We start from the raw sequence: 26,861 nt of genomic DNA, 5'->3' as shown, positions 1-26,861 counted from the left end.
ATATTAAATATAGTAATGCTAAAGGCCCAGTGCACGAATTCATGCACAAGTGGGGTCCCTTGGCCTGGCCTGTGGGATCAGGCTGAAACCGGCTCTCTGACATCCCCCGAGGGCACAGGCCAGGATTTCCGGAAGGCACAGGCCAGGCTGAGGGACCCCACCGGTGCACGATCGGGGCTGGGGAGGGATGTGGGAGGTTGGCCAGCAGGAGAGGGACCGCAGGAGGGCTCCAGGGTGTGTCTGGCCCGTCTTCGCTCAGTCCCGATTGGCTGGACCCCAGTAGCAAGCTAGCATACTGGTCGGAGCGTCTGCCCCCTGGTGATCAGTGCACATCATAGTGACTGGTTGACCAGTTGACTGTCTGCCCCTGGTGGTCAGTGCATGTCATAGTGAGCAGTTGAGTGGCCTTAGCATATCATTAGCATGTTATGCTTTGTTTGGTTGACCGGACACTTAGCATATTAGGCTTTTATTTTATAGGATAACTCAACAGCTGTCCAGATTAACATTTAAACTATATTTTGCATTGTGAACAAAGGAGCCCATATAATATACAAAATAAGCATATGAAATAAGCATAAAAACAAAGTGAATCCATGATTTTCTTCAATTTATGGCCCTTTTTCTTCTAGGCTATGAAAAATACAATACTATGAGGGCGGACCCAGCTTTATGTTTCTTGGAAAAGGCTGGTCGACCAGATGACAAAGCTATTGCAGCAGAACACCGAGTGTTGGATAATTTCTCTGACATAGTAGAAGGGTAAGCATTGGTGTTTAATTCTCTTAAAGTTCTGAGGCAACCCTCTAAAGGCTATTAGATAACTTGTGCTAAGAGGTAACTTTAGCCTTGACTGAACACATTGGGATTCTTAATGATGGTTATACTTATGAATGATAAATTCTTAACAAAGAATGAGACCAGCAGAAAGGACTCCATAAACTGGCTTAAAACCATGCATTGCCATAAGATACAACTAAGGGTGAAAATTAATATTACTCCCAATTGGCTTATTTGATGTTCTATTCCATTTTCTTTGCAATACTTTTCTGTACAGCCACAGTAGCTGAAAGGATAACTAGTCTTCTTAAAAAATAATAGCCATATAGCTCTTCCATACCACTTATGTGGTAGAGCCTCAGGAAATTTTAGCTCTGGTTTATCATCTCTTAGTGGTGGTTGACACATAAAAGCATTACTCTGCCTGGATACATGCCTCGATGATGAATTGCCATGCTAATACTGAGCCATCAGGTGGGGCAGTGTTGCCCTACTTGGGTGCCAGTGAGTTGAACAAAACTTCTCATGTGGAGACCTGAGGGGCATGTGAGAGAGTTGGCTTAGTTCATGAATACCCACACATCTTCATGATTGAGAGGTTTCTCTTTGATGATCAAAACCTCAGGTTGCTTAGTGAAGGACCCTCAAAGGAAATTGGGCCATTTATTCATTGCAATAATAAATTATTTAATTATTATGTCACTCTTCTGCTCAGTAGAGCAAAGTTGTAAAAATAAACAAACATGGGTCATTCAAATGAAATAAAAGTATATAGTTGGGAAGCGGGTAGGTAATGGGTTAAACAATAAACAGGGCTATCAAGAGGCAACAAGTGTGCTTGTTGGTGTTTCATTTTAAATTAAAGCAACTTACCATGCTCTTTGTCAATTTTTCCCTGTTCTTTGTTCTTTTGGATGTTGTGCCTAACTTACTCAGAGCTTAGCACCTGGCCTGCCTTTCCTTCCAGCATGAAAAAAAAGACTATTCCATGCTGGATTGTATGTTTGGCCAGCTCTTCATCCTAGGTTCCTCTTAGTGAAAAAAGGTATGTTGCTAATAGCATTTTCTCATGCCTCTGTGTAATTTTAGGGTTGACTTTGATAAGGATTGTGAAGATCCTGAATATAAACCACTCCAGGGTCCCCCAAAGGACCAAGATGATGAGGTGAGAATTCTCATTTAAGTCTAATTTCTCTCTTAATAAATAGTTAAGTATTCTCCCATTCCTACAATCCTGAAGTATATTGACTAATTTATAATACAAAATGAAAAGTAATTACCATTTGAGAATATGAAGTATTATAGAAAGGATTGTAATGCTTCTGGGGGAGATCAGGGATGACTCTGTGGAAGACCTAAACTGGACATTGGAAAATACTATTTTTAATAAATTCCTGAGTCCTGTTATCTTCAAGCCATTAGTAAGAACTGACTTTTCAGGTTCTTCTTTCTTATTCACTTCGTTACTTCAAATGTTTTGTGAGGGTTCCTTTCAATAGAAAATTTTCTTGATCCCTTGGTACTGTAGAAGGACACACATGAGAAAGTGATTTCAGAGTATCAACTTCTTCCCCTTTCCCTCTTCCCTCCATCCTGTGGGGTGGATCTCCTTCTCTAGGGTGATCCTTTGATGATGATGGATGAGGAGATCTCAGTAATTGATGGAGAAGAAGGTAAATGTCTAGGTCACCTAGTACAATTTGTGTGGGATGGTGCGTTTGGGGAATTATCAACTGATTCTATCCTATCCTGGGATTTCTAAGAGCTTTGCCTTTGGGTGGGTTGAATTACCAGTATTATCTGTACTGTCTTTCCTGTACTTCTTTTTCATTCTACTTTGGTTCCCACAGCCCAGGTAACCCAACAGCCAGGCCATCTATTCTGGCCTCCAGGCTCTGCCCTGACAGCTAGGCTTCGGCGCCTAGTCACAGCCTATCAGCGTAGCTACAAGAGAGAGCAGATGAAGATAGAGGCTGCAGAACGTGGGGACCGGAGACGGCGACGTTGTGAGGCAGCCTTCAAGCTAAAAGAAATTGCACGGCGGGAAAAACAACAACGGTAAAATATGGCTGGGAATTTGGGCTAAACTGTAAGCTTGTCTTTACTATAGGCCCTATATTGAAAAGCATCTTAAGAAGAAATTATTTGAAATTCTCTAAAGAGGGACCATCTTCTTTGCCCTTAATTGTTACACTTCTTTGACATAAACTTCTCTTTCTGCATAATTATAACTCCCAGGAAGATCTCCTGTATGGACATTCTCATTATTTGCCCACATCATTTTTCCCTTTAGCTTGCTAATTATTAAATTCTTACATGTTACAGAGTACCTCTTAACTACCTCTTCTGCTATCTTCTGGGCCTTTATTTTCCCCCTAATTTCAATTTTTGTGTATTCAGATTCTCTAAGCCACACTAAGAAGTAACCAGTTTCCCTATATTCTTCTGATCACTGTTGTCTGATTCCTCTTCCCTTTGTAGATGGACAAGGCGTGAACAAACTGATTTCTATCGAGTAGTGTCTACCTTTGGTGTGGAGTATGACCCTGACACCATGCAATTCCATTGGGATCGCTTCCGCACTTTTGCTCGACTAGACAAAAAAACAGACGAAAGCCTTACCAAGTATTTCCATGGCTTTGTGGCCATGTGCCGCCAAGTGTGCCGTCTTCCCCCAGCAGCTGGAGATGGTATGTGAAACTAGAGATTTTTGGATGAGTGTAGGGATGGATGGTGACAGAAGCAATCGTGGCTCATTTCTCCTTCCACATTTATCTCTTGCAGAGCCTCCAGACCCTAATCTGTTTATTGAGCCCATCACTGAGGAGAGGGCCTCACGAACTCTCTACCGTATCGAATTGCTTCGGCGCTTACGGGAACAAGTTTTATGCCACCCCCTTTTAGAAGATCGACTGGCATTATGTCAGCCTCCAGGTCCTGAATTGCCCAAATGGTGGGAACCTGTTCGACATGATGGGGAGCTTCTACGAGGGGCAGCCCGTCATGGGGTGAGCCAAACAGATTGCAATATCATGCAGGACCCAGACTTCTCTTTTCTGGCTGCCCGAATGAATTATATGCAGAACCATCAAGCAGGAGCACCAGCTCCATCCCTGTCACGCTGCTCTACTCCACTGCTACACCAGCAGTATACCTCGCGCACTGCCTCACCGTTGCCCCTGCGCCCAGATGCTCCTGTTGAAAAGCCACCTGAGGAGACAGCTGCCCAGGCCCCCAGTCTGGACAGTCTAACTTTAAAGCTAGAGCATGACATGGTAGCCAGGAGCCGACCAACCCCTCAAGTCTATGAGATGCGAGTAGCCGCCTCTGATACTACCCCTCTGGTTTCCCGGAGTGTCCTACCAGTCAAACTGGAAGATGAGGATGATTCAGACTCTGAGCTGGACTTGAGCAAGCTGTCACCATCATCCTCTTCTTCCTCATCCTCATCCAGCTCCAGCTCCAGCACTGATGAGAGTGAGGACGAGAAGGAAGAGAAGCTAAGTGAGTGCATGTGACAGGCTGTTAACCTTCTTCCTTATTACCCCCATCTCAGCTCTTCCCCTTCTTTTCTAAATGCATCTTCTGAAAGAGATTCAGATTTTGATTTGATAGAATATCCAGAGATCTGTTATTCTCCGAGTCTTTATTTAAAAGTCTATATAATGCCATTCCTATATAATCTTATTCTTTCATCTTTGCTCATACATTCTGTATGATCTCTAGCTGCTGACAGGTCCCACTCAAAGCTCTATGATGAAGAGAGTCTCCTGTCCCTCAATATGTCTCAAGATGGATTCCCAAATGATGATGGAGAACAGATGACCCCTGAGCTTCTGCTGCTACAAGAAAGACAAAGAGCCTCTGAGTGGCCCAAGGTAATAGCCTCATTCCTGGACATGTAGAGTCTAGAAATATAGTGTAACATACAAGAAACAAGGAACAGATGGTTCTGATTTTCTTTGATTGTGTTTAGTGCTACATGTTTTTTTATAAAACTCTTCTCAGTTGACTAAGGATTCTGATACTATTACCTCCCTCCTTTCTGCCTTATGATTGTACCCATCTTGATAATGATGGCATTGTGATTTCACAAGATCACATAGCTAATACTCAGGCCCTAAAACCGGTATTGACTTCTTTTTCCCCCACTCAGGATCGTGTCCTGATCAACCGTATTGACCTCGTCTGCCAGGCTGTACTCTCAGGGAAGTGGCCTTCTAGCCGCCGAAGTCAGGAAATACTAACAGGAGGAATTTTGGGGCCAGGCAACCACTTGCTAGACAGTCCTTCATTGACTCCAGGAGAATATGGTGACTCTCCAGTCCCCACACCACGAAGTAGCAGTGCAGCTTCCATGGCAGAGGAGGAAGTGTCCGCAGTCACCACAGCAGCAGCTCAGTTCACCAAACTTCGCCGAGGCATGGATGAGAAGGAGTTTACAGTTCAGATCAAAGATGTAAGCTTCTCATTTAGGTATTGGGAAGTGGGGAAGGAGGTTATAGTTCTTGCTAACTCCTTTCACTAAATTCATTTGGTTAGCTAACTTTAAAAATGAAAGGAGGAAATAAATTTTAGCTAGCCCAGCTGGTGTTGCTCAGTGGTTGATCATTGATCCATGAACCAAGAGGTCTCCAGTTCAATTCCTGGTCAGGGCACATGCTCAGGATTGCAGGCTCGATCCCCAGTAGAGGGTATGCAGGAGGCAGCCGATCAGTGATTCTCTCTCATCATTGATGTTTCTATCCCTCTCTCCTTCCTCTCTGAAATCAAGCAAAAGCATATACATTTTGTTATATTTCTAGTTTCTACCCTTTGGTGCAATGGCCTTTTCACTATCATTGAGTCAGAAGATGACTCTACCCCAGGGGTCCTCAAACTATGGCCCGCGGGCCACATGCAAATACAAATATTGTATTTGTTCCCGTTTTGTTTTTTTACTTCAAAATAAGATATGTGCAATGTGCTTAGGTATTTGTTCATAGTTTTTTTTTTTAAACTATAGTCTGGCCCTACAACGGTCTGAGGGACAGTGAACTGGCCCCCTGTTTAAAAAGTTTGAGGACCCCTGCTCTACCCCAAGTCCCCCAAAGCTTAATCCTTATTTTAAAAACATGTGCCATATGACATCTTGGGTTGGTGGGTTGTCTTACTAGGAGGAAGGATTGAAGCTAACATTCCAGAAGCACAAGTTGATGGCTAATGGAGTAATGGGAGATGGACATCCTCTGTTTCATAAGAAGAAGGGGAACAGAAAGAAGCTAGTTGAGGTGAGTGGTAGAGAAAGTCTTTAACAAGTTGATTAGATAAGAGCTTTTTATTCTCAGTAATGGTGAAGACACTTGGGATTGAGGGACTAGAAGATGTTAGAGTTATTTTATGGCTACCATTGGCTCTGCTCCCCCTCCCTTCCTGCCCCAAAGAAGAGTATGTGCTCATGGGGGTGGATTCTGGGTTTGCAGCTGGAGGTGGAGTGCATGGAAGAGCCTAATCACCTTGATGTGGACCTGGAGACTCGGATCCCTGTCATCAATAAGGTGGATGGTACTTTGCTGGTGGGTGAGGATGCCCCTCGCCGGGCTGAACTGGAGATGTGGTTACAGGGTCATCCAGAGTTCGCTGTCGATCCCCGATTTCTAGCGGTGAGTGGCAGTTCCATCCAGCAAGATTTAAAATCATTCCCTTGATTTTTAGATGTGTGAGATGGAGGAAGCATGCCATATTATGTCATTGTTTCTGCATCTTTAAAATAGGTGTAGTACCTACCAGTCATCCTACCTTACAGAGTTGTAAGGATCAAAAATAAAATAATGTTAAAGCACCTGTTAAATTGCTAGGCAAGTATTTGCTATCAAATTATTATATAACCACCTAAAATTTCTGGAGAGATCTACTTCATTGCAGTTTTCCACTAGGACTAATCTGTTTATCCATGCAATAAGCACTTACTGTCAAACTAGACACTAATATCTTAGTAATTACTCTAGAGCAGATTTTTACTCCTCTAGGATAACTGATGCTTTTCTATTGCAGTATATGGAGGATCGCAGAAAACAAAAGTGGCAGAGATGTAAAAAAAATAATAAGGTAGAATTGAACTGTTTGGGAATGGAACCAGTACAGACCCCCAACTCTAGGAATGGAAAAAAGGTAAGTGAGAATGAGGCATTACTGCTCTATTCCCACACTAGATGTGACTGGAGAAATTTAATGCTATTTATCTTTTTTCCAATGTGTGTCAGAGAAAACATGTCTTCACCAATAAGGAAGCCAGAGTAATTTTATTGGTATTTTTATAGTCCTGATGGCATCGTTATCTCTAGAAAAGCATAAAATTCTAAAAACTAATTTCAGCACTTTAAGCATATTAAAATATAAGAATTAGTAAGATGTGTTAGAGCATTTAAAGCCTTATCCTACTCTTCTACTAAGGGGTTTTCGGCAAATCCTTTAACCTTTTCTTTTTCCACAGCCTGCCTGAAAAGAGAGGTTTGGACCACATAATTTCTAAAAATTTTATGATTCTATATATTTTAGAAGTGATTTGGGGCTTACTAAGGAAAACAGTCATGGGGTTTGGGTTGAGAATCACTAATAATATGCCAGTAATTCAGTAGGTTATTATTTAATAATTATTATGTGTTTTATCATGGTTACAGACCTTCTGGATTAAGTACTCATATCCTTTCCACCAACATAAAACTGCAAAAGTTTCTCTTGGCTGTGTTTTTCTTATTTTGGGTAATAGTTGTATTTTTTAAAAATATATTGTTATTGATTTCAAGGAGGGAGAGAGTAACAGAAACATCATTGATGAGAGAGAGTCATCGATTGGTTGCCTTCCACATGCCGAGCCTGACTGGGAATCGAACCATGACCTCCCATTTCATAGGTTGATAACCACTGAGCCATGCTGGCCGGGCAATAGTTGTATTTTTTTTTTTTTTTTTTTTTAAATATATTTTATTGATTTTTTACAGAGAAGAAGGGAGAGAGATAGAGAGTCAGAAACATCGATGAGAGAGAAACATCGATCAGCCGCCTCCTGCACATCTCCTACTGGGGATGTGCCCGCAACCCAGGTACATGCCCTTGACCGGAATCGAACCTGGGACCTTCCAGTCCACAGGCCGACGCTCTATCCACTGAGCCAAACCGGTTTTGGCTGTATTTTTTAAACAGATAAAAATCATGGTTTGATTTGGTAAGCATTTATAATGGATTAGCACTTTTGCATACTCACTTTATTTAATCATTACTCATTTGGTCATTTTACATCTTTTTACATGATTTCTCTTAACAAAATTGATTTCTAAATGAACAATATCTTTTGTATTTAACAAATTCTTATAACATTATTTTGCATATAATATATATTTATGAGGCTTATTTTATTTTGGTGAAAGTGTTGCATATAAATAGTTTCATATAAATATTTTGTTTCATATAAAATAATGTTTTCACTTTTCCTCTTAGTCTCCATGGGACCAAGTGGGTAATAGGCAAAATAGTTGATATGAGAGGCTGATGGCTAGAAGGCTGGTACCTTCTCTGTCTTGAATTTATCATTGTAGAGCAGCCTGTAAAAAAAAAGACTTTTCTTCCTTTAATTCTAAAAATAGTGTTACCTCAACTACTATTGCTAATTCTTTATAGTCTATAGATAACTCTAAGAAAGAAAGAATCATAGAAAATTATGACTAGTACAGAATTCTTATATAGAATTGATCACTGTGTCTAGCACTACATACTTTATTATTGAAGTTTAGGTGCTGTTATAATATTTTAAAAGTCTTTACAAATAGAGTTTTGAGATGTTTGTAAGATAGAAAGGTATATTCTCATGTGAGATGGTAGGCTTAGATTGGGCAATGTCCAAAGACACAGATACCCATTGTCTGAATTCAGTGACTGTTTACCCAGTATTATACATATGTCTAGCAAAGCAGAGGCATTAAGAGTAATAATTTCCAGCACCAGTGAACTTAACCAAAATTTAGTCAGAACATTTGAAAGAAGCAATTTAAAATTCAGCAGATATGTAAGTTTTTATCATTGTGAGAAATGTATTACATTTGGTGAGGAGCTAGCCACAATCTTTTTGGTGTTCTAGACTTCCAAAAGTGTAACCTGACCTCTCTTTGGTTTACCCACTCTGATCCGATGAAGGATAGTATCGTAAATATCAGTACAGTTGTGAGCACTTCACATGGTAAGATCATGTGAACAAACTGCTGTCAGTAAAGTATACTGTACAAGTATTGATTCAGTGTCTTACTCAGACACCTCATTAACCAAGGTAAGCATTTGTCAAGTAGTTGGTCAGAGTAAAAGTACAATGTACTCCTGGGAAAAAAAGCAAAACTCTGGGCATGAGTGTCAGTATGAAATCTTTGATCTTAGCATCAGAATGCTTCAACCAACTACTTCCAGCATTTGCTCCTATAACTATTTACTTTTGTTTCATTTTTTCCCCTTCTTTTTACTGTCTTTTTTTGTTCTTCCTCGCAGAGTCACCATGCTGAAACTGTATTCAATCGGGTTTTGCCAGGGCCTATTGCACCAGACAACAGTAAGAAGCGAGCCCGTAGGATGCGACCAGACCTTTCTAAGATGATGGCCCTGATGCAGGGTGGAGGCACTGGCTCCCTGTCTCTGCACAATACCTTCCAGCACAGCAGTAGTGGTCTGCAGTCTGTGTCATCTCTGGGCCATAGCAGTGCTGCTTCTGCATCCTTGCCTTTTATGCCGTTTGTGATGGGTGGTGCAACATCATCCCCTCATGTAGACTCCAGCACCATGCTTCATCACCACCACCACCACCCCCACCCCCACCCCCACCATCATCACCATCACCATCCAGGCCTGAGAGCCACTGGTTATCCTTCTTCACCAGCCTCTACCACCTCTGGTACTGCCTTGAGGTTGCCATCACTGCAACCTGAGGACAATGAGGACGATGAGGATGAAGATGATGATGATGATTTATCTCAGGGCTATGATAGCTCAGAAAGGGACTTCTCACTCATTGATGATCCTATGATGCCAGCCAACTCAGACTCCAGCGAAGATGCGGATGACTGAAGCCTCAGCTTGGTCCCCATTGCTTGGGTGGCTGCTGTATTTTCATTTACTCTGGCCCTTGGACTATGGAAAAATGGGAGGGGCAGGGGAGATGTGGGGAAACCCAAGACTCCCACTCGAGGAGGTGAAAGGAAAAAGAAAACTTATACCTAATTGCTTCCAAATTTGAGTGGATTGGGTGGGCAGGGGAACTCCTTAAATAATACATGACCACTTCCTCATTTCTGGGGAAGGAAAGGAGACTAGAGCAGCTGAGGTGCTCACCCCTCCCTAGAAACCTCCATTAACCACAGACTATGTAGCGCTGGCCCTAGCCTCTGGCAGAGCCTGTTCCTGGCTGAACTGTGGATACAGCGGGAGGGTCAGGAACTGTTACCTTCCTTCCCTTGGCATTAATAAATTTAAGTTAATCCTTTCCCACTCTTCCCTTGTTCTACATTTGCTCAAATCCAATATAAATATTAATTTTAAGTATTGCTGTTCATGATGGGTAATTTCAACACCACTTTCCGAAAGTCCATTATTGTTCATGCAAAGTGAAGTTGGATAGGGCAGTCATTTGTACTCCATTAAAGGTTATAGATAAGTGTAGGCTGTCCAGTTTGCTAAAGGCAAGGGGATTAAGCTAAATAGTAGGCAAAATGTTCCAGATTCAAACTCCAAGTTCTGAGAAGAGATGGAAGAATTTTGGCAAGAATCACGAAACTTGTTTCAAATTAAGTAACTGCTTTAGGGAAGCCTGAAGTGGTGTCACTGAATTGCTGCTAGGAGACTGGCAAGAGTTCGTCAGGACTTTGGGCCGGGTATGGGGTTGAATCCTCTTAAGCCATTTGTTTCCTACAACCCTTCCCCTGCCATTCCAGCGCTCAGATGAAGCCTGGGCATTTCCCCCCTTCTGTCCTTACCCCATAACTGGTGTGGTAGTTTCATTGGGAGGATGGGCTCCCTCTCCCTGATTTGAGCTCTCGTCTTCCTGGAGACCCTGACCCAGCGTCCGGACAGCGAAGATTTTTCCAGCCCTGGAGCAGCAGAGACGTTTGCTTCCCCACCATTTCTAGGAGCGGAACGTACCACTCCCACGCCAAATCCCGCTCTTTCTGCTTCCCCTTCCTTTGCCAATGGGTGGGGCCGTTCCACCCGCGCGCGGCAGCTTGCGAGGGGCGGGGCCAGCGCGTCAGGCCTCCGCCCCCTTAGCTTTCCCCAGCCGGCGCCTCGGCGAAAGCTCGGAGCTTCTGGGAACTGCGGCCCGGCGGGGAGTAAGGGCGGAGGCAGAGCGTCACGTGATGACGTCGACTAGCGTGCGGTTACTAAGTTAACAAAATCCCGCGAAAATCTAGACTTTGCACATTTTGTTGGTTTCCCCACACTTCCTTCTTCCTATTAACCTCCCGAGGGAGGATTTTTTTAAAAAGGCAAAACCCAGTGCTGTCGGGACCCGGAAGCGGAAAGGGCATCTTTGAGGTCGACACTTCCGGGTCACTGGGAGAGTGCGGGATTCCGGGGCCGAGAGCGGGTGGTGGAGCCGGGACCTCGCGTGAATCTCGGGACCCGAGGAGGAGCGGCGTCTGTGGCTATGGCTGTGACTCTGGATAAAGATGCTTATTACCGGCGAGTGAAGAGACTGTACAGCAATTGGCGGGTGAGATAGATCCCGTAATTTCCCCTAGGGAGCCCCTCTTTACATCCCATAATAACCCCGTTTCTCGGCGCCCTTTTTTCCCTTTCCTTCGAGAAATCCCGGTTTCAGTGTCGCGCCCCTTTAGTTGCTCCAGGAGCATTCACCCCAGGTGGCCCCGAGCGCTGCCCCGTAACAGGGAATCCCCCGCAGTCACCCTGCGGCCACCACCATCTTCTCCGCGTGCCGGCCCGGGTCATGCATAACAGCCACCTCTCGTAGTTTCTTCCCGCCCTTGAAGAGGCTTGCATCATCACTCCCTCCCACTCCGTGACCACGTCTGGCCGCCCCCTCCTGCAGTGTTCACACACACCCACGCACTCGCTCTGTCCTTCCCGAACCAGAGTATTCTGCCCCGGTCCCGCCAGAATCACAACAGTCTTCGTAAAGGATGGACAGAGGGGCGAGGAGGATGTGAATCGGGCTCTTCGCGTTTATTCTTTGCGGGCCTTTTGCTACAGTTCCACAAATGCTGTTTACCTGCAACCGCCTCATGTTCTAGGCCCTGCCGTGGGTAACAGAAAACCTGCAGGCATTAGTAGTACAAAAAACGATGTGATGCATGAAACCTGATTAGTTTTCCCCCTTGGTAGAGTGTCCAGGGCACGTTTACAGAAAAGAGCTGTTGCAATTCCCAGTCTTTTAAAGATTGGGCAGTTTTGTTGCTTGAAAAACCTTCACTGTTAAAATTTATTCTTATGAAAGTAATTTGTCAATTCAAACATTTGGTTGCATCCTGTGGTGCAGCCTGAGCTGTCTAGATTAAGTCTGGCCTCTGAACTCTGTCATCCAGGGAAGATAAGCTAATAAAGACTTTTAAAACCTGAAAAACGTCCTGGCAAAAAATGTTCAATTCTGATTTCAGCATTGTAAGTTGCCTTCTAAATTGATCCTCTACTAAAAACCAAACTATTAAAATTGATCATTTCCCTGCCATTCACATTAAAGGTTCCTGTGCATGTTTCTTCTTTTGAGGAGAAATGCATTAGATAATTGAAAATAAAATAAAATTAGATAATTTTCATAAAAGTTACATTTTATGAAAAGCAAAAATAAGGACTCTATGCTAGACAAGTCTTGAACATAAAATTTATTTTTAAAATTTTTTGTTGGTTAGTTTTTAACAAATGTCAACTTTTAAAATTTGAACATGATGCATGTTAGAAAATCTGTAAAGGTCCTGATATCTTTTAAAGATTAATACGTGTTAATGTGCTGGTAATAATCAAAAGCCTTTCTTTTCCCCCCTAGACCCTACAATCATATACCTTTGATGTGGAGGTTGTTTCTAGTCTGGGTAATTCAGACTCTATCAAATTATTCATCCTCTCGAAGCCATTCATGAAAACAGATTAATTTAGACCTCACCATTCCCCTATGTGATAATTAAATGCAAAGCATGAAACTAGAAAAACTTGGGGCCTGAAGACAAATTGGCAAACTTAATCTCAAGTGATAGTCTTTAAATCCATGAAAGTTCATTTGTTGGCCCCCATTTTTTGTTTCTGAAAAATAATTAAAATTTATGTTGGCCCTCCTATTTAGCTAATGACATCATTTGAAAGGGGGATTGTTAGATGTTGATAAGACCCTGCCATTATAAAGTTGAGCCAAGTCATAAAAATTACTCAATAGCAAAATTTATGGCTTATTTATAAAATCTTACTCAAATGTACTTTCTTTTTTATAATTACATTTTAATAACTATGCTCAGAACCTACCTGTAGAATTTCTGTATGCACAGTCTTTCTAGTAGAGTGCTTTCATTCTGCTCTGCTTAAGCAGAGATCATAGTTTTGGGGATAATTTCTGGTTGTTTATTCTCTTAGCTGTCCAGAAAGAGTGAAATATGTAGGTGCATGCTATATTTGGTTTGTTTGCACTTTTTCCTTTAAGAAAACTGGCATTGAAATAAGAGAAGAACTTGAAGTTAACTATATAACTCCCAAACCTGTGTTGTCAGCTCTCATCTTCAAACCTCTATTATGACAAAAACCAGAGGCCCAGTTCACGAAATTCGTGCACAGGTGGGTCCTAGGCCTGGCCGGCGATCAGGGCCTATCGGGGCCCAAAGGTTCCTGCAGGGTCGGGAGAGGAGGCAGTGGTCCCCGGGCCAGGCAGAGAAGGAACGGACGCCGAACGCTGATCCAGTACCATGCAGTTTCCCACCTCCCCCACTCCTCCTTCCCTCGCCCCCACCGTAGCAGGTGGGTGGCGGGCTGATCGGGGCCTGCCGACGGCCAGGGGAAGGAACAGGGCATGGGAAGTTGGCCGCTGGCCCCAAGGAGAGAGCTGGTCCTTGGCCCCCCTGGGAGAGGGGCCGCGTCTGCAGCCACCCATCCCCAGTTTCCCGTTCCAGCCCAGGGCTCAGCCCGATCAGGCGATTGGGGCCTGCTGGCTGCAGGGAGGGACCACAGGAGATTGGCTGGCTGGGGGAGGTAGGTTGGCTATGGGAGTGCACTGACCACCAGGGGGCAGCTCCTGCATTGAGTGTCTGCCCCTTGGTGGTCAGTGTGTGTTATAGTGACCGGTTGTTTGGTTGTAACCGTCGCTTAGGTTTTTATATATATAGATAACTGAGAAGTTAGCTTGTGTTCCACATCCACTTTTTAGTCTTAGATACCTTTAAGCATAAGCCTTTCAGAACTGTGTGGTTGTACAAGCTAACACAAAGTAGATCAAACTCTCTTCAACTACATAGAATTGTAGAAAACCAGAAAGCTACGACTGCCCCCTCTCCTTTTAAAAAAAAAATAAAAGTGGGAGCTAATGTGAGTCCTAATTTCACCTATCTGCAAGTTGAGTTTGGGTTAGATATATATTGTGAAGCTACTGCAAATAAGATATATTTCTTACTTAACAGATTTCATAACTTATGTCCTAAAAACAATTGCAGTGTCACACACTTTTAATTGAGTAGAAATTTTTAAAACATTAAATCTCATACCTGAGAGAATAGGCTCTGCCAAAAATCAAACAGACCTTCATAGTGACTAGAACTTGTTTTATGACTCTGGGATGTTTGAGTCTAGTCCAGTCCTGCCTCTTATTTTAAAACCTGAGGCCTGGTGCATGAATTCGTGCACTGGTGGGGTCCCTTAGCGTGGCCTGCGGGGATTGTGCATGTCCAACACCACCTGCTGCTCCTGCCTGCTGCTCCCACTCATCCCGGCCCTGCTGCGCCTGCTGTGGGCTCGCGCCCAGTCAGTCCTGATCGGGAGAGGCTTGCGCCTCCACAGTGGCACTCACCAGCCGTGAGCCCTGCATCTGGCACCTGTCCCAAGGGGGGTGGGGGGCTGGAAAGCAGTCAGCCCTCTGGGCGGGCATTGGGATGCCCATGCCAGCCCAGGATCCGGATCTGTCCCGCTGACCTTCGCACCGGTTGTCAGGAGCCACCTTGCTGCCGCTTTCATATCATTTCTTATGGAGCATCTAGGGAGGGGAAGCAGCCATGGTGCCCAGAGGCCGGCGGTGCTATAAGGATTGTGCCGGTGGTACTGGTCCATCGGTGCCTGGCCTGTTCAGAGATTGGACCTGCAGGACTACTACAGGAGTGAGTGTCTGCCGCTGGGCTGGTGGGCCACCAGGACGGTGCACATCATAGCTACTTGCCGGTCATCCGGTTGCTTAGGCTTTTATATATATCAGTTAGACCTGCTACAAACAGAAAAGGTTTGCAGCACCTTTGTATTTTTGCAATAGGAAACTCTGGATGTTAGTGGTAGGTCATGCGAGGGGCGATGGTCTTCTCCTCTGTCCTCTTATACTTACTAGGTCCTTATTAAGGGCTTCCCAACCTTTTCATGATTGTAGTTATTTTTAACCAAGTAATGGGATTAGTGCTGCATGTGATCCAAGGGGAGAGGTTCCCATCATTTTGGGGTCTTGGCCCCTTTGAGAACTGAGGAATACAATATTCAAGTACAACTATAATTCATTTGAGACCTGCCTATTAGGACATCCTGTTATAAGTGAAACTGGACTTTAGTCATCTTCCTTTTATCCCAAAAGAATTCCGTAAAATGTCAAAATAGCAGCTGTTTTCTTTTTTGAATATATATTTATTTGAGAGGGAGAGGGAGGGAGAAAGAAACATTGATGTGAGAAGAATCAATTAGCTGCCTACTGGGATCAAGCCTACAACCCAGGCATGTGCCCTGACCAGGAATCAAACAGGTGACTTTTTGGTTCATGGGATTAGGGACGTTTAACCAACTGAACCACTCCTGCTGGGAAAACACCAGCTGTTTTCAAAAGGAATGCTGATCCAATGCATTAATTTATGTGACTCAACCTATCAGGATTGAGGCTCCAACCTTAAAAAGAAAATTTTTGCCCTTAGAGAAAACTAATCTGTAGTATCAGTGCTTCTCCTGAGTGCTGCTCTCTGGCTCTGCTGATTTTTTGTCAGGGACAAATTTATTTTGCTCCAGATTGCTTTCCAAGACTAGGCAGTTATCTCCTGTGACTTCAGAAATATAGGCAATTCCCATACTACTTTTTAAAAAAATATATTTTATTGATTTTTTTACAGAGAGGAAGGGAGAGGGTTAGAGAGTTAGAAACATCAATCAGCTGCCTTCTGCACACTCCCCACTGGGTATGTGCATGCAGCCAAGGTACGTGCCCTTGACTGGAATCGAACTTGGGACCCTTGATTCTGCAGGCCGACACTCTATCCACTGAGCCAAACCGGTCAGGGCCCCATACTACTTTCTCCCAGATAATGTTCATCTCAGTTCTTATGGTTCCTTTATCTCTGGAGGGAAATAGGGAACGGTTTAAATAATGCTTTGGTCTCTTAAAGAGGGGTAAAGAAGGAAGTAAATGCCTGGACAGGTTGGGATTCGTTTATTCTTGCTTACTCAGCTTTTATAGTCTACTCTGTTATCTACTTTTTTATGTTTATTTTTTTATCCCTATTACCAAGTATAATTAGTGCCTGGCATAGCATAGGCATCCAGTGAACGAAGGTGATTATTTCTGAGCTTACATGCCTCCCTTTCTTGGTTTGAAAAGATTTTTCCCAGGCTATACTTAGGATGACTGGAAGTCCTATCTTTCCTGAAGCTATCCACCTTCTGCCCCTGTGTAATTACTTTTAAATATATATTTTTTTGATTTCAGAGAGAAAGGGAGAGGTAGAAAGACATAGAAATATCAAAGATGAGAGAGAGTGATTGATCAGCTGCCCCCTGCACACCCCACCCTGGGGATGTGCCCTAGCCGGAAGTTGAACTGTGACCTCAGGGCTCGTAGGTCAACGCTCAACCACTAAGCCATGCCAGCTGAGCCCCTCTGTAATTATTAATGGTATACCGTCGTTGTTTTTTATTCTCAAAATTGTCTCCGTTTGGATGATAAATTATGTGGTTATCCCAGCTATCACCAGAAACTTCAAAGTGTTTCCTCTTTTAATGCAATACCTAATTGGTTCAAAGGAAGGTAGTTGTTCCTGTGCCCTGCAATATTTCCCCAACTTTTATCATTCAGATACTGCACAATTGTTGCTGGTTCCTAACCCCCTTTATTATTAACTTGCATTCTAAAAATTATTTTAATCAAGTAATACATAGGCTTGAAAAAAGCAAATAGTTTTAAAAGCCTTTTTAAAAAGTAACCTGCCCGTGCCATTCTCAGCAGTTAGAGCATCATCCCGCAGGTCTTGGGTTCAATTCCCAGTCAAGGGCACATACCCAGGTTGCAGGTTCGACACCCCCCTAACCCCTCCTGCCCTGGTGGGAGCACATTCAGGAGGCAATCAATCAGTGTCTTTCATTAATGTTTCTCTCTCCTCCCTTCCTCCCTTCTTCCTACTCTCTGAAAATCAATAGATAAATATCCTTCAGTGAGGATTAACAACAACAAAAAAAGTTACCTGCCCCAGAAACAACCACTTTTAGTTCTCTTTCATATTTTGAACTAATATGTATATACTGTTAGTTCTTGGTTTGTCTATTTTTCATATTAACTGTTTTGGTAAATTAGGATTTAAATTTAATTTTTTATGCCATCACACCTATTTTAACTTTCTTCTACCTCCTGACACTTAAAATTTCTTCTTAATACATTGTTATTAAAGATTTTAAACATTCAGAAAGGTAAAAGAATTCTACACTAAATACAGTAGGTCCATGTCGGAGATCCATTCCTACTGCACGACGTAACGTGATATTCACTGTAAGTCAGAACACACCTACATAAGCACCTGCATCACTCACATGGAGCACATACACAGCAGTAATGAAGTGAAACAGTAAAAAAAACTTAAAAGAAAGATAACGATTCCTGACCTTTACTTGTGGTAAATAAATAATAAAAAACATAAAGCACATATGTACATACATCAAAATGGTGCAACTTTTTTTTTTATAAATGGAGATGGTGACGTAACCACGAAACCATGAGACGACGTACATCAAGTCCAACATAACCCAAGGACTGCCTGTACCCATATACGAACCACCTAGATTATACAATTAGCATTTTATTACACTTGCTTTATCTCACATTCACCCCTCTATAAGTTTTTTTTCATAGTTTTTAATAAAATTAGTAGTCAGTTTACATAGTTAATGCTTATGTAAATAGTTTCACTGGGGTGAAATAACAGAACAGTTACCTTCCCTTTTCTGCTATGGTTTTTATTTTTCCTGGCGTTCATGATTGCCTCAATTTTTCTCCCTTTTTAAGTGTCCTCAGCCCTAATTTTTTTCCTGTGGGTCTGTTATAATCTCATCAATCATTCTAAAATTCTTGCACTCTTCAGACATTTTATTAATTCTCTGTTTGTTTTTTAAGTACTACCACCACCACCTACCCCACCCTTCAACCTTACATTATACTGTTCTATATGGATGGGTTGCTCTCCAGGCCTATTGAACCTTGGGACTTCCCAATGTTGAGTGCCCTATATCCTATAGCCCATGTCTTGAGTTTTCTCTATTTTGTTAAGAGCATTTTCTCTAAGAGGTTCTTAAGAAAGGATACAGAAAATACGTATTTCTTGAGCCCTTGTATGTCTTTAAAAGTTTTGTCTCTACTTTTTGTTAATAATACAATTGAGTGGGTATAAAATTTGAGGTTGAAAATCACTTAGGATTGTCAGAATTGAAGCTATTATTGTCAGTCTTCAAGCTTACAGTATTTTGGGAAGGCTGATCTGATTCTATTCCTTGTCACAAGAATCAAAATGAGGCTTGGCTATATTCATCCATATAAAGAAAAAGGCAATACAAAACTGGAAGCTCTGCATGAATGGAGCCTCTCGACTTGGGGTTATTCTAGAGTGAATAGGCTGGCTCAGTCAATGGAGGACCCACAAATGTCAGTGTCTGAAGTGTTTTCTCTAAATTCAATGAAGATGCACAGAGAAAAAATCTTCTAATTCTTTTCCTTGGGCATTTTTTCCCAGTTGTCATTCAGAATGCAGACTTTTGTTTAATTCCCCAACATTTTGCACTTTCCTTCTGCTGGGCCTACTATCTGAGTCTAGAGCTTTCTGAGTTCATTTCTTCAGAGAATAAAGTAAGTCTTTTTGTGGAGAGATTAGGGATTGTGTCAGAGTTTCCAAGAACTGGAGGGGTCCTTCTCTAACCAGACCTGTTTTTAGCCTTGAGCTCATCCATGTACAATATACCCTATCTCCCTTCCTTGATACTTGGTGCTTCCTGAATCTGAGCCCCTTGGGGCTCTATGAGATATGCATATTTATCATCAGTATCGTCCCAGTGAGAATACTTGTCAAGCACTTAGGGTGTTGCTATCCCAGCTCTGCTTAGTCACTTAACCACTCTGTCCATTTCCTCTTCCAAAACACTCTGACTTGGATGTGAAGTGGAACAGACAGATTGGAAGGTGTCAGAATTTGGAGACAGAAAAGATTTGGTAGATGTTGAGAAGCTATGCATACCAGGGGGTCACTGCTGCAAGATAATTCATCGATAGAGAGTTGCATAGGGGTTGCAAGTCCAGATTTAACAAGGGCTCCAGTCTAAGTCCTGAAGACCAGCCTAAGCAGTAGAGAACAGGTTAGGAATTGGAGACCTTGTAAGCAGCACAGAATTGAGCCCCAACCCCCTCAAATAGCCAGGCTGGCATTTGTAGCTGGCTGTGGGGCCGGTCCAGGGGCAAGGGGCTGCTATGCTAGCCTGGCACTTTAAAAACACACACAGAAAACCAGCCCCCTCCACTCCAGTATTTCAAAACGAATTCCAGATATTACTTAATCAAAATGCTTTAGTATTGTATATAGCTTATCGAGTGAGTTTCACAAGAAGATTATTTAAAATCTCCCACAATTTCAGACTTTTCTTGTTTTTTGTTGTTGTTATTGTTGTTAATCCTCACCCAAGGATGTTTTTCCGTTGATTTTTAGAGTAGAAGGGAAGGGGGAGAGACAGAGAGAAACATCTATTGGTTGCCACCTGCCTTGACCAGGGCTGGGGATCAAACCTGCAACCAAGGTACATGCCCTTGACCAGAATCGAACCTGGGACCCTTCGGTCCATGGGCTGACATGCTATCCACTGAGAAAACTGGTTGGGACCAATTTTAGACTTTTTAAATGTAATCTATATAAGGCATTTGTACTCCTCAAAGAGTTTGAAAATAAAAAGTACTCTTCTGGATTTTCCTGTTAAAATATTTGTTTTGATTGTCATCTTTTTCATTGAGTAATATTTTAAGAAAAATTTTATCCAAATTTACTAGTATTATTTTTGATATCTTAAATTCTGGTGTTATTATATTTCTCCTGGGGTTAGAGCTCATTCATTTTTATAAAGACTCAACCAAGAATATATGGTCAGCCCTGGCTGGTTTGGCTCAGTGGATAGAGCGTTGGCCTGCGGACTGAAGGGTCCCAGGTTCGATTCTGGTCAAGGGCATGTGCCTTGGTTGTGGACACATCCCCAGTGGGGGGTGTGCAGGAGGCAGCTGATTGATGTTTCTCTCTCATCGATGTTTCTGGCTCTCTGTCTCTCTCCCTCTCTGTAAAAAATCAATAAAATATATTTTTTTTAAAAAGAATATATGGTCAGAGCAACTGGTTCCAAGAGAAATTAGGATTCATCCTCTTACCTTTTTAAAAAAAAGATTTATACACACACACACACTAGAGGCCCAGTGCATGAAATTCATGCACGGTGTAGTCCCCAGGCCTGGCCAGAGATCGAAGCGCAAGCGTCTGGTATGGAAGGGCAGGTCCCAGCTGACCTCTGGGCCCTGGGCTCCCAGGCCCCCGCACGCCCCCCTCGGCTGAGTCATTGGGCCCCTGCTGGGCTCCCTCAGCTCCTGGGAGCCCACCGCTCGTCGCCATCTGCCCGGTGATCGGGCCCTGCTTGCACCCACCTTGGCCTGGCACCGCCCACTCACCTGCTCCACCATCCCGCCACGGTCCCGCTCTTGTCAGGGCCCATTGGGACCAGCAGTGCCTCCACTGCCACCCGCTGCCAGTGCTGCATCGCCGACACCCGCCATGTTCCATGCCGCCTTTGGTGGTCAGCGCATTTCATTGCGAGGGGTCAAAGGGACAATTTGCATGTTAGGCTTTTATTATATAGAGTGTGTGTGTGTGTGTGTGTTTCTTTTTATTGATTTCAGAGAGGAAGGAGGAGGGAGAGAGAGATAGAAACACCAGTGATGAGAGAGAATCATTCATCAGCTGCCTCCTGCACGCCCCCCACTGGGGATCAAGCCCACAACCCAGGCAAAAGCCCTGGGAATTGAACCGTGACCTCCTGGTTTATAGGTTCACACTCATCCACTGAATCATGCCATCCAGACCATCCTCTTACCTTTTTTGATCAGCAGTGGAAAACTGCACATTTTACTAGTATATGAGTTGAAATCCTTGAGATTTTTGGGTTTGTTTTCTCTATCAAAAAAAGCTGAATGTGTGGGTCTTTTTTTTTTTTCTATGCCTACTTTTAATTGTATTTAGGTTCCTTTGGATGATTTTCCAAATTAAGTCACATGATTATACTCTGTACACTTTAAAAAATGAATCACTGTGTATTTTGAATTTTTATACATGTTGATGTCTTTTTCTTTGTTGAAATTTTTGACTCAACTAAATATCAAAAAATACTAAAAGGGACTTTCTGTTTAATTTCAGTGGTGTTTTTTTATATCTAAAACACATGAGCATTAAATATACGGGAGTGCCTGTTACTAATTTTGGGAGGTTATCAAGGTAGCAGTAATATTACACAAAATCCATGTTTATTAACAAGCTAGGGGCCCAGTGCACGAATTCATGCATGATGAAAGGAACTGTGGGCTGCGAGGTTGTGGTGGGCACAGAGGCAGGTCTCGGCCCATCCTCCATGCCCCCGCCATGGCCCCTGGTCTGTCTCCTGGCAGCCCCGCTCCCACGTACTGACGGCACTGGCCCTGCTTGCACCTGCTGACTCCACTGATGGCACAGCGATTGGGGCCAGCGCCAGCAGTGGGTGTGAGAGGCGGCTGCTGGCTCCGAACGCCCTTTAGGAGCAGGGGGAGGTGAAGAAGCCCTAAGGGGTGATCAGGGCTGGCAGCAGGTACAAGTGGGGCCGGTGCCAGCAGCAGGTGCGAGCACCGGGCAGGACCACAGTGCATGGGAGTAAAGAATTTTCAGTAACCACCAGAGGCTCACCCCAGTGACAGCAACCAGTGACCCTCCTTGGTCTGGCACCCCTCGCTCACCTACTCCACCATCCCAACAAGGGCAACCCTGCCATTTTCTGCATGCACGCCGCCTGGTGGTCAGCGCATGTCATAGTGACCGGTTGTTCGTTGTTCTGCCATTTGGTCTATTTGCATGTTAGGGTTTTATATAGATAGATTGGAGTGTACATAGCAAAAAAATTTTTTTAAAGCATAAGAAAATGCCCTGGCTGGGTTGCTCAGTTGTTAGAGCATCGTGCCATACAACTGGTCAGGGCGCCATACTTAGGTTGTGGTTTTGATTCTCAGTCGAGTACTAATGGGAGGCAACCGATCAATGTTTCTCCCCTTCTCTCTTTCCCTCTCCCTCTCCTCCTCCTTTCTTTCTCTCCCCCCTCCCTCCCTCTCTCCCTCTTTCTAAATGTATCCTCAGGTAAGGATTTTTTTAAAAAGCACAAGAAAATAATTTGGATTTCTTCAAAATTAAAAAATTTATGCTTCAAAGGGCAGCATTACGAAAGTGAAAAGAACCCTCTGTGTTAAAAATTTGCAAATCATCTAATAAGAGACATCTCTGGCATATAAAAAGAACTCTTACAATTTAATAATACAGTAATAACCCACTTACAGAATGGGCAAAGGATGTGAATAGGCATCTCTCCAAAAAAGGTATACAAATGGTCAGTAATCACATGAAAAGATGGCCAACTCATTTGCCATTAGGGAAATGCAACTCAAAACTACAATGAAATACTACATCACATCTATTGAACGGCTATAGTAAAAAAGACAACAGTATTAGTCAGTATGTGAAGAAATTGGAAATCCCATACATTGCTTGTTGGGAATGTAAAATGGTGTAATCACTTTGGAAATAGTCTGGTAGTTCCTTAAAAAGTTAAACAGTTACCATAAGACCCAGCAATTCCTCACCTAAGCATATACTCAGAAGAAATAGCTCCGCATTAAAACTTACATGAATGTTCATAGCAGCATTATTTATAATCTCCAAAAAATAGGAATAACCCAAATGTGTAGCAATTGATGAATGGACATAATATGATACATATATGCAATAGAATACTGTTATTGAGCAATAAAAAGGAGGAGGTACTGAAACTTGCTAGAACATGGATGAGCCTTGAGAGCATGTTAAGTAAAAGAAGCCAGACACAAAGGCCACATGTTTTATTATTGCATTTATATGAAATGTCCAGAATAGACAAATTAGATGAGTTAGAGGGAGATGGATAATGATTGCTAATGGGTTTGTTTGGGGGAGGTGAAAATGTTCTAGATTGTGGTGACAGTTGCGTAGAGCAATGACTGTGAAGTTGTCAAGTAAACATGGAATTTCTTAAACTTGCAAGTTCTCTTAGGAAAAAATTATATACATTTTAAGTAAATACTGAAGTCACTATTCCTATTTTGCCTGGTGTAAGAAGAAAATGACCAAATTACCTACTCTTTACTTTTCAGAAAGGAGAAGATGAATATGCTAACATTGATGCCATTGTTGTATCAGTGGGTGTTGATGAAGAAATTGTTTATGCCAAGTCAACTGCCTTACAGGTGAGCAGTTCTTAGCCTTGACTGTCATTGAATCATCTACTGCACTGTTTAGTATAGTTGCCACGTAAAAATTTTATTCCTCAGTCCCAAATCTCAAGTACGCTATACTGACTGCCATATTAGAGCAGATGAGAATATTTTCATCTTCACATAAAGTTCAGTAGACAGCACTGATCAGAAAATTAGGAAAAAAGAGAGGTATATAAATTGGGACAGATTTAACTATATATCAAAAAAATCTGCCCTAACCGGTTTGGCTCAGTGGACTGAGCGTCGGCCTGCGGACTGAAAGGTCCCGGGTTCGATTCCGGTCAAGGGCATGTACCTTGGTTGCAGGCACATCCCCGGTGGGGGATGTGCAGGAGGCAGCTGGTCGATGTTTCTCTCTCATTGATGTTTCTGACTCTCTATCTCTCTCCCTTCCTCTCTGTAAAAGATCAATAAAATATATTTAAAAAAAAAAAAATCTGAACAGTGGATTACACAGAATATTTCTTTTTCTCTTGGATAGTCTTCAGGGATCCAGTTTTTTTTCCACATCTCGACCATTTATAGAGTTTAGCCCTGTGCTCATAATACACAAATTGCTAGAGCTTCAGTCATTACATTTGCATTCCAAGCAAAAAGAATGGAGAAAGGGAAGAAAATTGGCTATCTCCTTCCCCTTTTTAAGGAGACTTGCTTGAAGTCCTACAGAATACTTCTACTTAAAATTTATTGGCCAAAATTTAATCTGTTGGCCATACTTAGTTGCAAGAAAGGAACGGAAATAAGTCTTCATGCTGAGCAGTCTGCCCAGCTCAAAAATCCCTTCTTTTTTAAATATATTTTTATTGATTTTATAGAGGAAGGGAGAAGGAGAGAAACATCAATGATGAGAATCATTGATCGGCTGCCTCCTGCACGCCTCCTACTGGAGATTGAGCCCGCAATCCAAGCATGTGCCCTAACTGGGAATTGAACCCTGACCTCCTGGTTCATAGGTTGACGCTCAACCACTGAGCCATGCCAGCTGGGCAAAATCCCATCTTTTTTGGAGAGAAAAAATTAATAGTTGGTACACAACTAGCAATCTTTGGGGGAGGTAGAATGCACTGTTCCCTAGGGCTTTATTTTGTCCCATTTTATGCACTTCTGCCCTAAAAATAAGCGTTTCAATAAACACAAATTGTCCCAAGAGTTGGTGGTCTTTGTTACAGAATATTTCAAACATATAAAACTAGGTGAAATAATAATATTGAACTCCTGTATACCCGGTGTTTAGTTTCAGTAAATTGTCAACTCCTGGCCAATTTTATTTCATTTGTCCACATCCAGGCCCCCTCCTACCTCAGATTATTCTGAAGTTAATTTCACATAATCTTATTTTATAAGTATTTCTACACAAGTACATTAATTTTTTTATCTGTAAAAACTGTTGTCGTTATCTTTTCCAATAGACATGGCTCTTTGGTTATGAACTAACTGATACTATCATGGTCTTCTGTGATGACAAAATCATTTTTATGGCCAGCAAAAAAAAAGTGGAGTTCTTGAAACAGATTGCCAATACTAAGGGCAATGAGAATGCTAATGGAGCCCCTGCCATCACACTGCTGATACGAGAAAAGGTCAGAACTAATAAAGAATATGTCATAAATGTGAAAGAATGTTTGTAAAAGTGATAAACAGAAATGCCTTCTAGGAATTTAATAGAATATGAGGGGAAGGTTATAGCTGAGGGTGGTTGTAATTTCAAAGTTTTGTCGCATCTTCATTGTTAAGAAGAAAAGAGTTGAACAACCCTGTCAGTTATTTGGCTAAACAAACTATCTGTCCATTCTCGAGGATACTGTCAATTTATGCTTGTTTTCATCTGAGTACCTTAATTGGAACAAATAGTTTCAAATATCCTTAAGGAAATTTAGATATACCTTAGTTCTAGTTTTTATTAAATGTAATTTTTTTTCATACTTCTCACCTGACAAAGATTTTTTCCTCAGAATATTGTTCACCTATGTGTTTGAGTTTCTCAGCTGTTCCTGGGGGGAAATGATCAACTTTTATGGCACTTCACCTAAGCATATAAAAATATACAAAGAAATGTATTAACTTTTGGTTTGTTACTGTTTGCCCTAAAGAAGTGGGTAGGGCCTGGGGATAGAATTCATTCTTTCCAGTGTTTAGAGTATTTGTCTCTGCTATTTTTTACTAGTAGTACATAGATGTCTAATTCTAAAACTAATTGACAAACCCCTCTTCCCTGTGACACCAATAGAATGAAAGTAATAAAAGCAGCTTTGACAAAATGATTGAAGCCATTAAAGAAAGCAAGAATGGCAAGAAGATTGGAGTGTTCAGCAAAGACAAATTCCCTGGAGAGTTCATGAAGAGTTGGAATGACTGCCTCAACAAAGAGGGCTTTGACAAAGTAAGAATACTCCTGGAAAGAAGCAGATTGAGAGTTGAGAAGGCAAACGTGTGACAGACCTCCATAACAGATAGTGCAGAGAATGTGGGAAAACTGTACATTATCTTACATTTCCATTTTACGTTCCCTTTGGCTGACCAGTAAGCCTTTTTTTTGGAAATTTATTTCTGTTGATTTCAGAGAGGAAGGGAGAAGGAGAGGGAGATAGAAACATCAATGATGAGAGAAAATCATTGATCAGTTACCTTCTGCAGGCCCCACACTGGGGATAGAGCTCACAACCTGGGCATGTGCCCTGACTGGGAATTGAAACCTGACCTGGTTCATAGGTCGACACTCAACCACTGACCCACACCCGCCAAGCCAGTAAGCCATTTTACTTTTCACTCAGGTGTGAGGCATTCAGGAGATAGTTGAGCTATCTTCTATATAATAAAAACCTAGTGGTCGTAACACCGTAATGACCAAAAACCGGTCACCAGGAGGCTGTGTGCGCGGCGAGGCGCATGCGGGTGGATGGGGACTTGACTCTCGGTCCCGAGGCAAGCCGGGACTTGGAGGAGTCCTGTGGCCCTGGCGGGACTTGGGGGTCCTGGGTCTCTCGCGATTTCCCATGGGTCTGGGTCTCGCACAATTTCACGCACTGGGTCACTAGTTTAGAGTAAGTCTCTTATCCAGAAAAATTTTGTTTTT

At 42.5% G+C, this 26,861-nt stretch overlaps 2 protein-coding genes and 1 non-coding gene across 4 annotated transcripts in view; all 3 read left to right on the top strand.

Moving 5' to 3' along the window:
- CHD8 (chromodomain helicase DNA binding protein 8) overlaps positions 1–10,279 on the top strand; it is a 63,364-nt gene extending 53,085 nt beyond the window's left edge. For both annotated transcript variants that reach the window (XM_070426205.1, XM_070426197.1), the window contains exons 27-38: positions 633–762; positions 1,870–1,945; positions 2,399–2,453; positions 2,631–2,838; positions 3,262–3,470; positions 3,565–4,284; positions 4,507–4,658; positions 4,937–5,239; positions 5,937–6,050; positions 6,243–6,422; positions 6,814–6,930; positions 9,292–10,279. In XM_070426205.1, the coding sequence (XP_070282306.1) occupies positions 633–762; positions 1,870–1,945; positions 2,399–2,453; positions 2,631–2,838; positions 3,262–3,470; positions 3,565–4,284; positions 4,507–4,658; positions 4,937–5,239; positions 5,937–6,050; positions 6,243–6,422; positions 6,814–6,930; positions 9,292–9,864 (2,837 nt within the window). In that variant the 3' untranslated portion in view covers positions 9,865–10,279. The remainder of the gene's footprint in view (positions 1–632; positions 763–1,869; positions 1,946–2,398; positions 2,454–2,630; positions 2,839–3,261; positions 3,471–3,564; positions 4,285–4,506; positions 4,659–4,936; positions 5,240–5,936; positions 6,051–6,242; positions 6,423–6,813; positions 6,931–9,291) is intronic.
- Positions 1,216–1,324, top strand: LOC139001361 (small nucleolar RNA U6-53/MBII-28). Its single transcript, XR_011469959.1, has one exon. It is a non-coding gene; the product is annotated as a small nucleolar RNA U6-53/MBII-28 (small nucleolar RNA).
- A 1,053-nt stretch (positions 10,280–11,332) lies between the features above and the next one.
- Positions 11,333–26,861, top strand: part of SUPT16H (SPT16 homolog, facilitates chromatin remodeling subunit) — a 44,266-nt gene continuing 28,737 nt past the window's right edge. The window contains exons 1-4 of the mRNA XM_070426170.1: positions 11,333–11,503; positions 23,666–23,758; positions 25,198–25,368; positions 26,016–26,168. Coding sequence (XP_070282271.1) covers positions 11,438–11,503; positions 23,666–23,758; positions 25,198–25,368; positions 26,016–26,168 — 483 coding nt within the window. The 5' untranslated portion in view covers positions 11,333–11,437. The remainder of the gene's footprint in view (positions 11,504–23,665; positions 23,759–25,197; positions 25,369–26,015; positions 26,169–26,861) is intronic.

The sequence above is a fragment of the Myotis yumanensis genome, unplaced genomic scaffold (assembly GCF_028538775.1).
Source record: "Myotis yumanensis isolate MYYU_CA2020_CCGP unplaced genomic scaffold, mMyoYum1.0.hap1 SCAF_1, whole genome shotgun sequence".
Lineage (NCBI taxonomy): Eukaryota > Metazoa > Chordata > Mammalia > Chiroptera > Vespertilionidae > Myotis > Myotis yumanensis.
The sequence above is the reverse complement of the archived record's forward strand: the minus strand, read 5'-3'. Positions and strand labels throughout refer to the sequence as shown.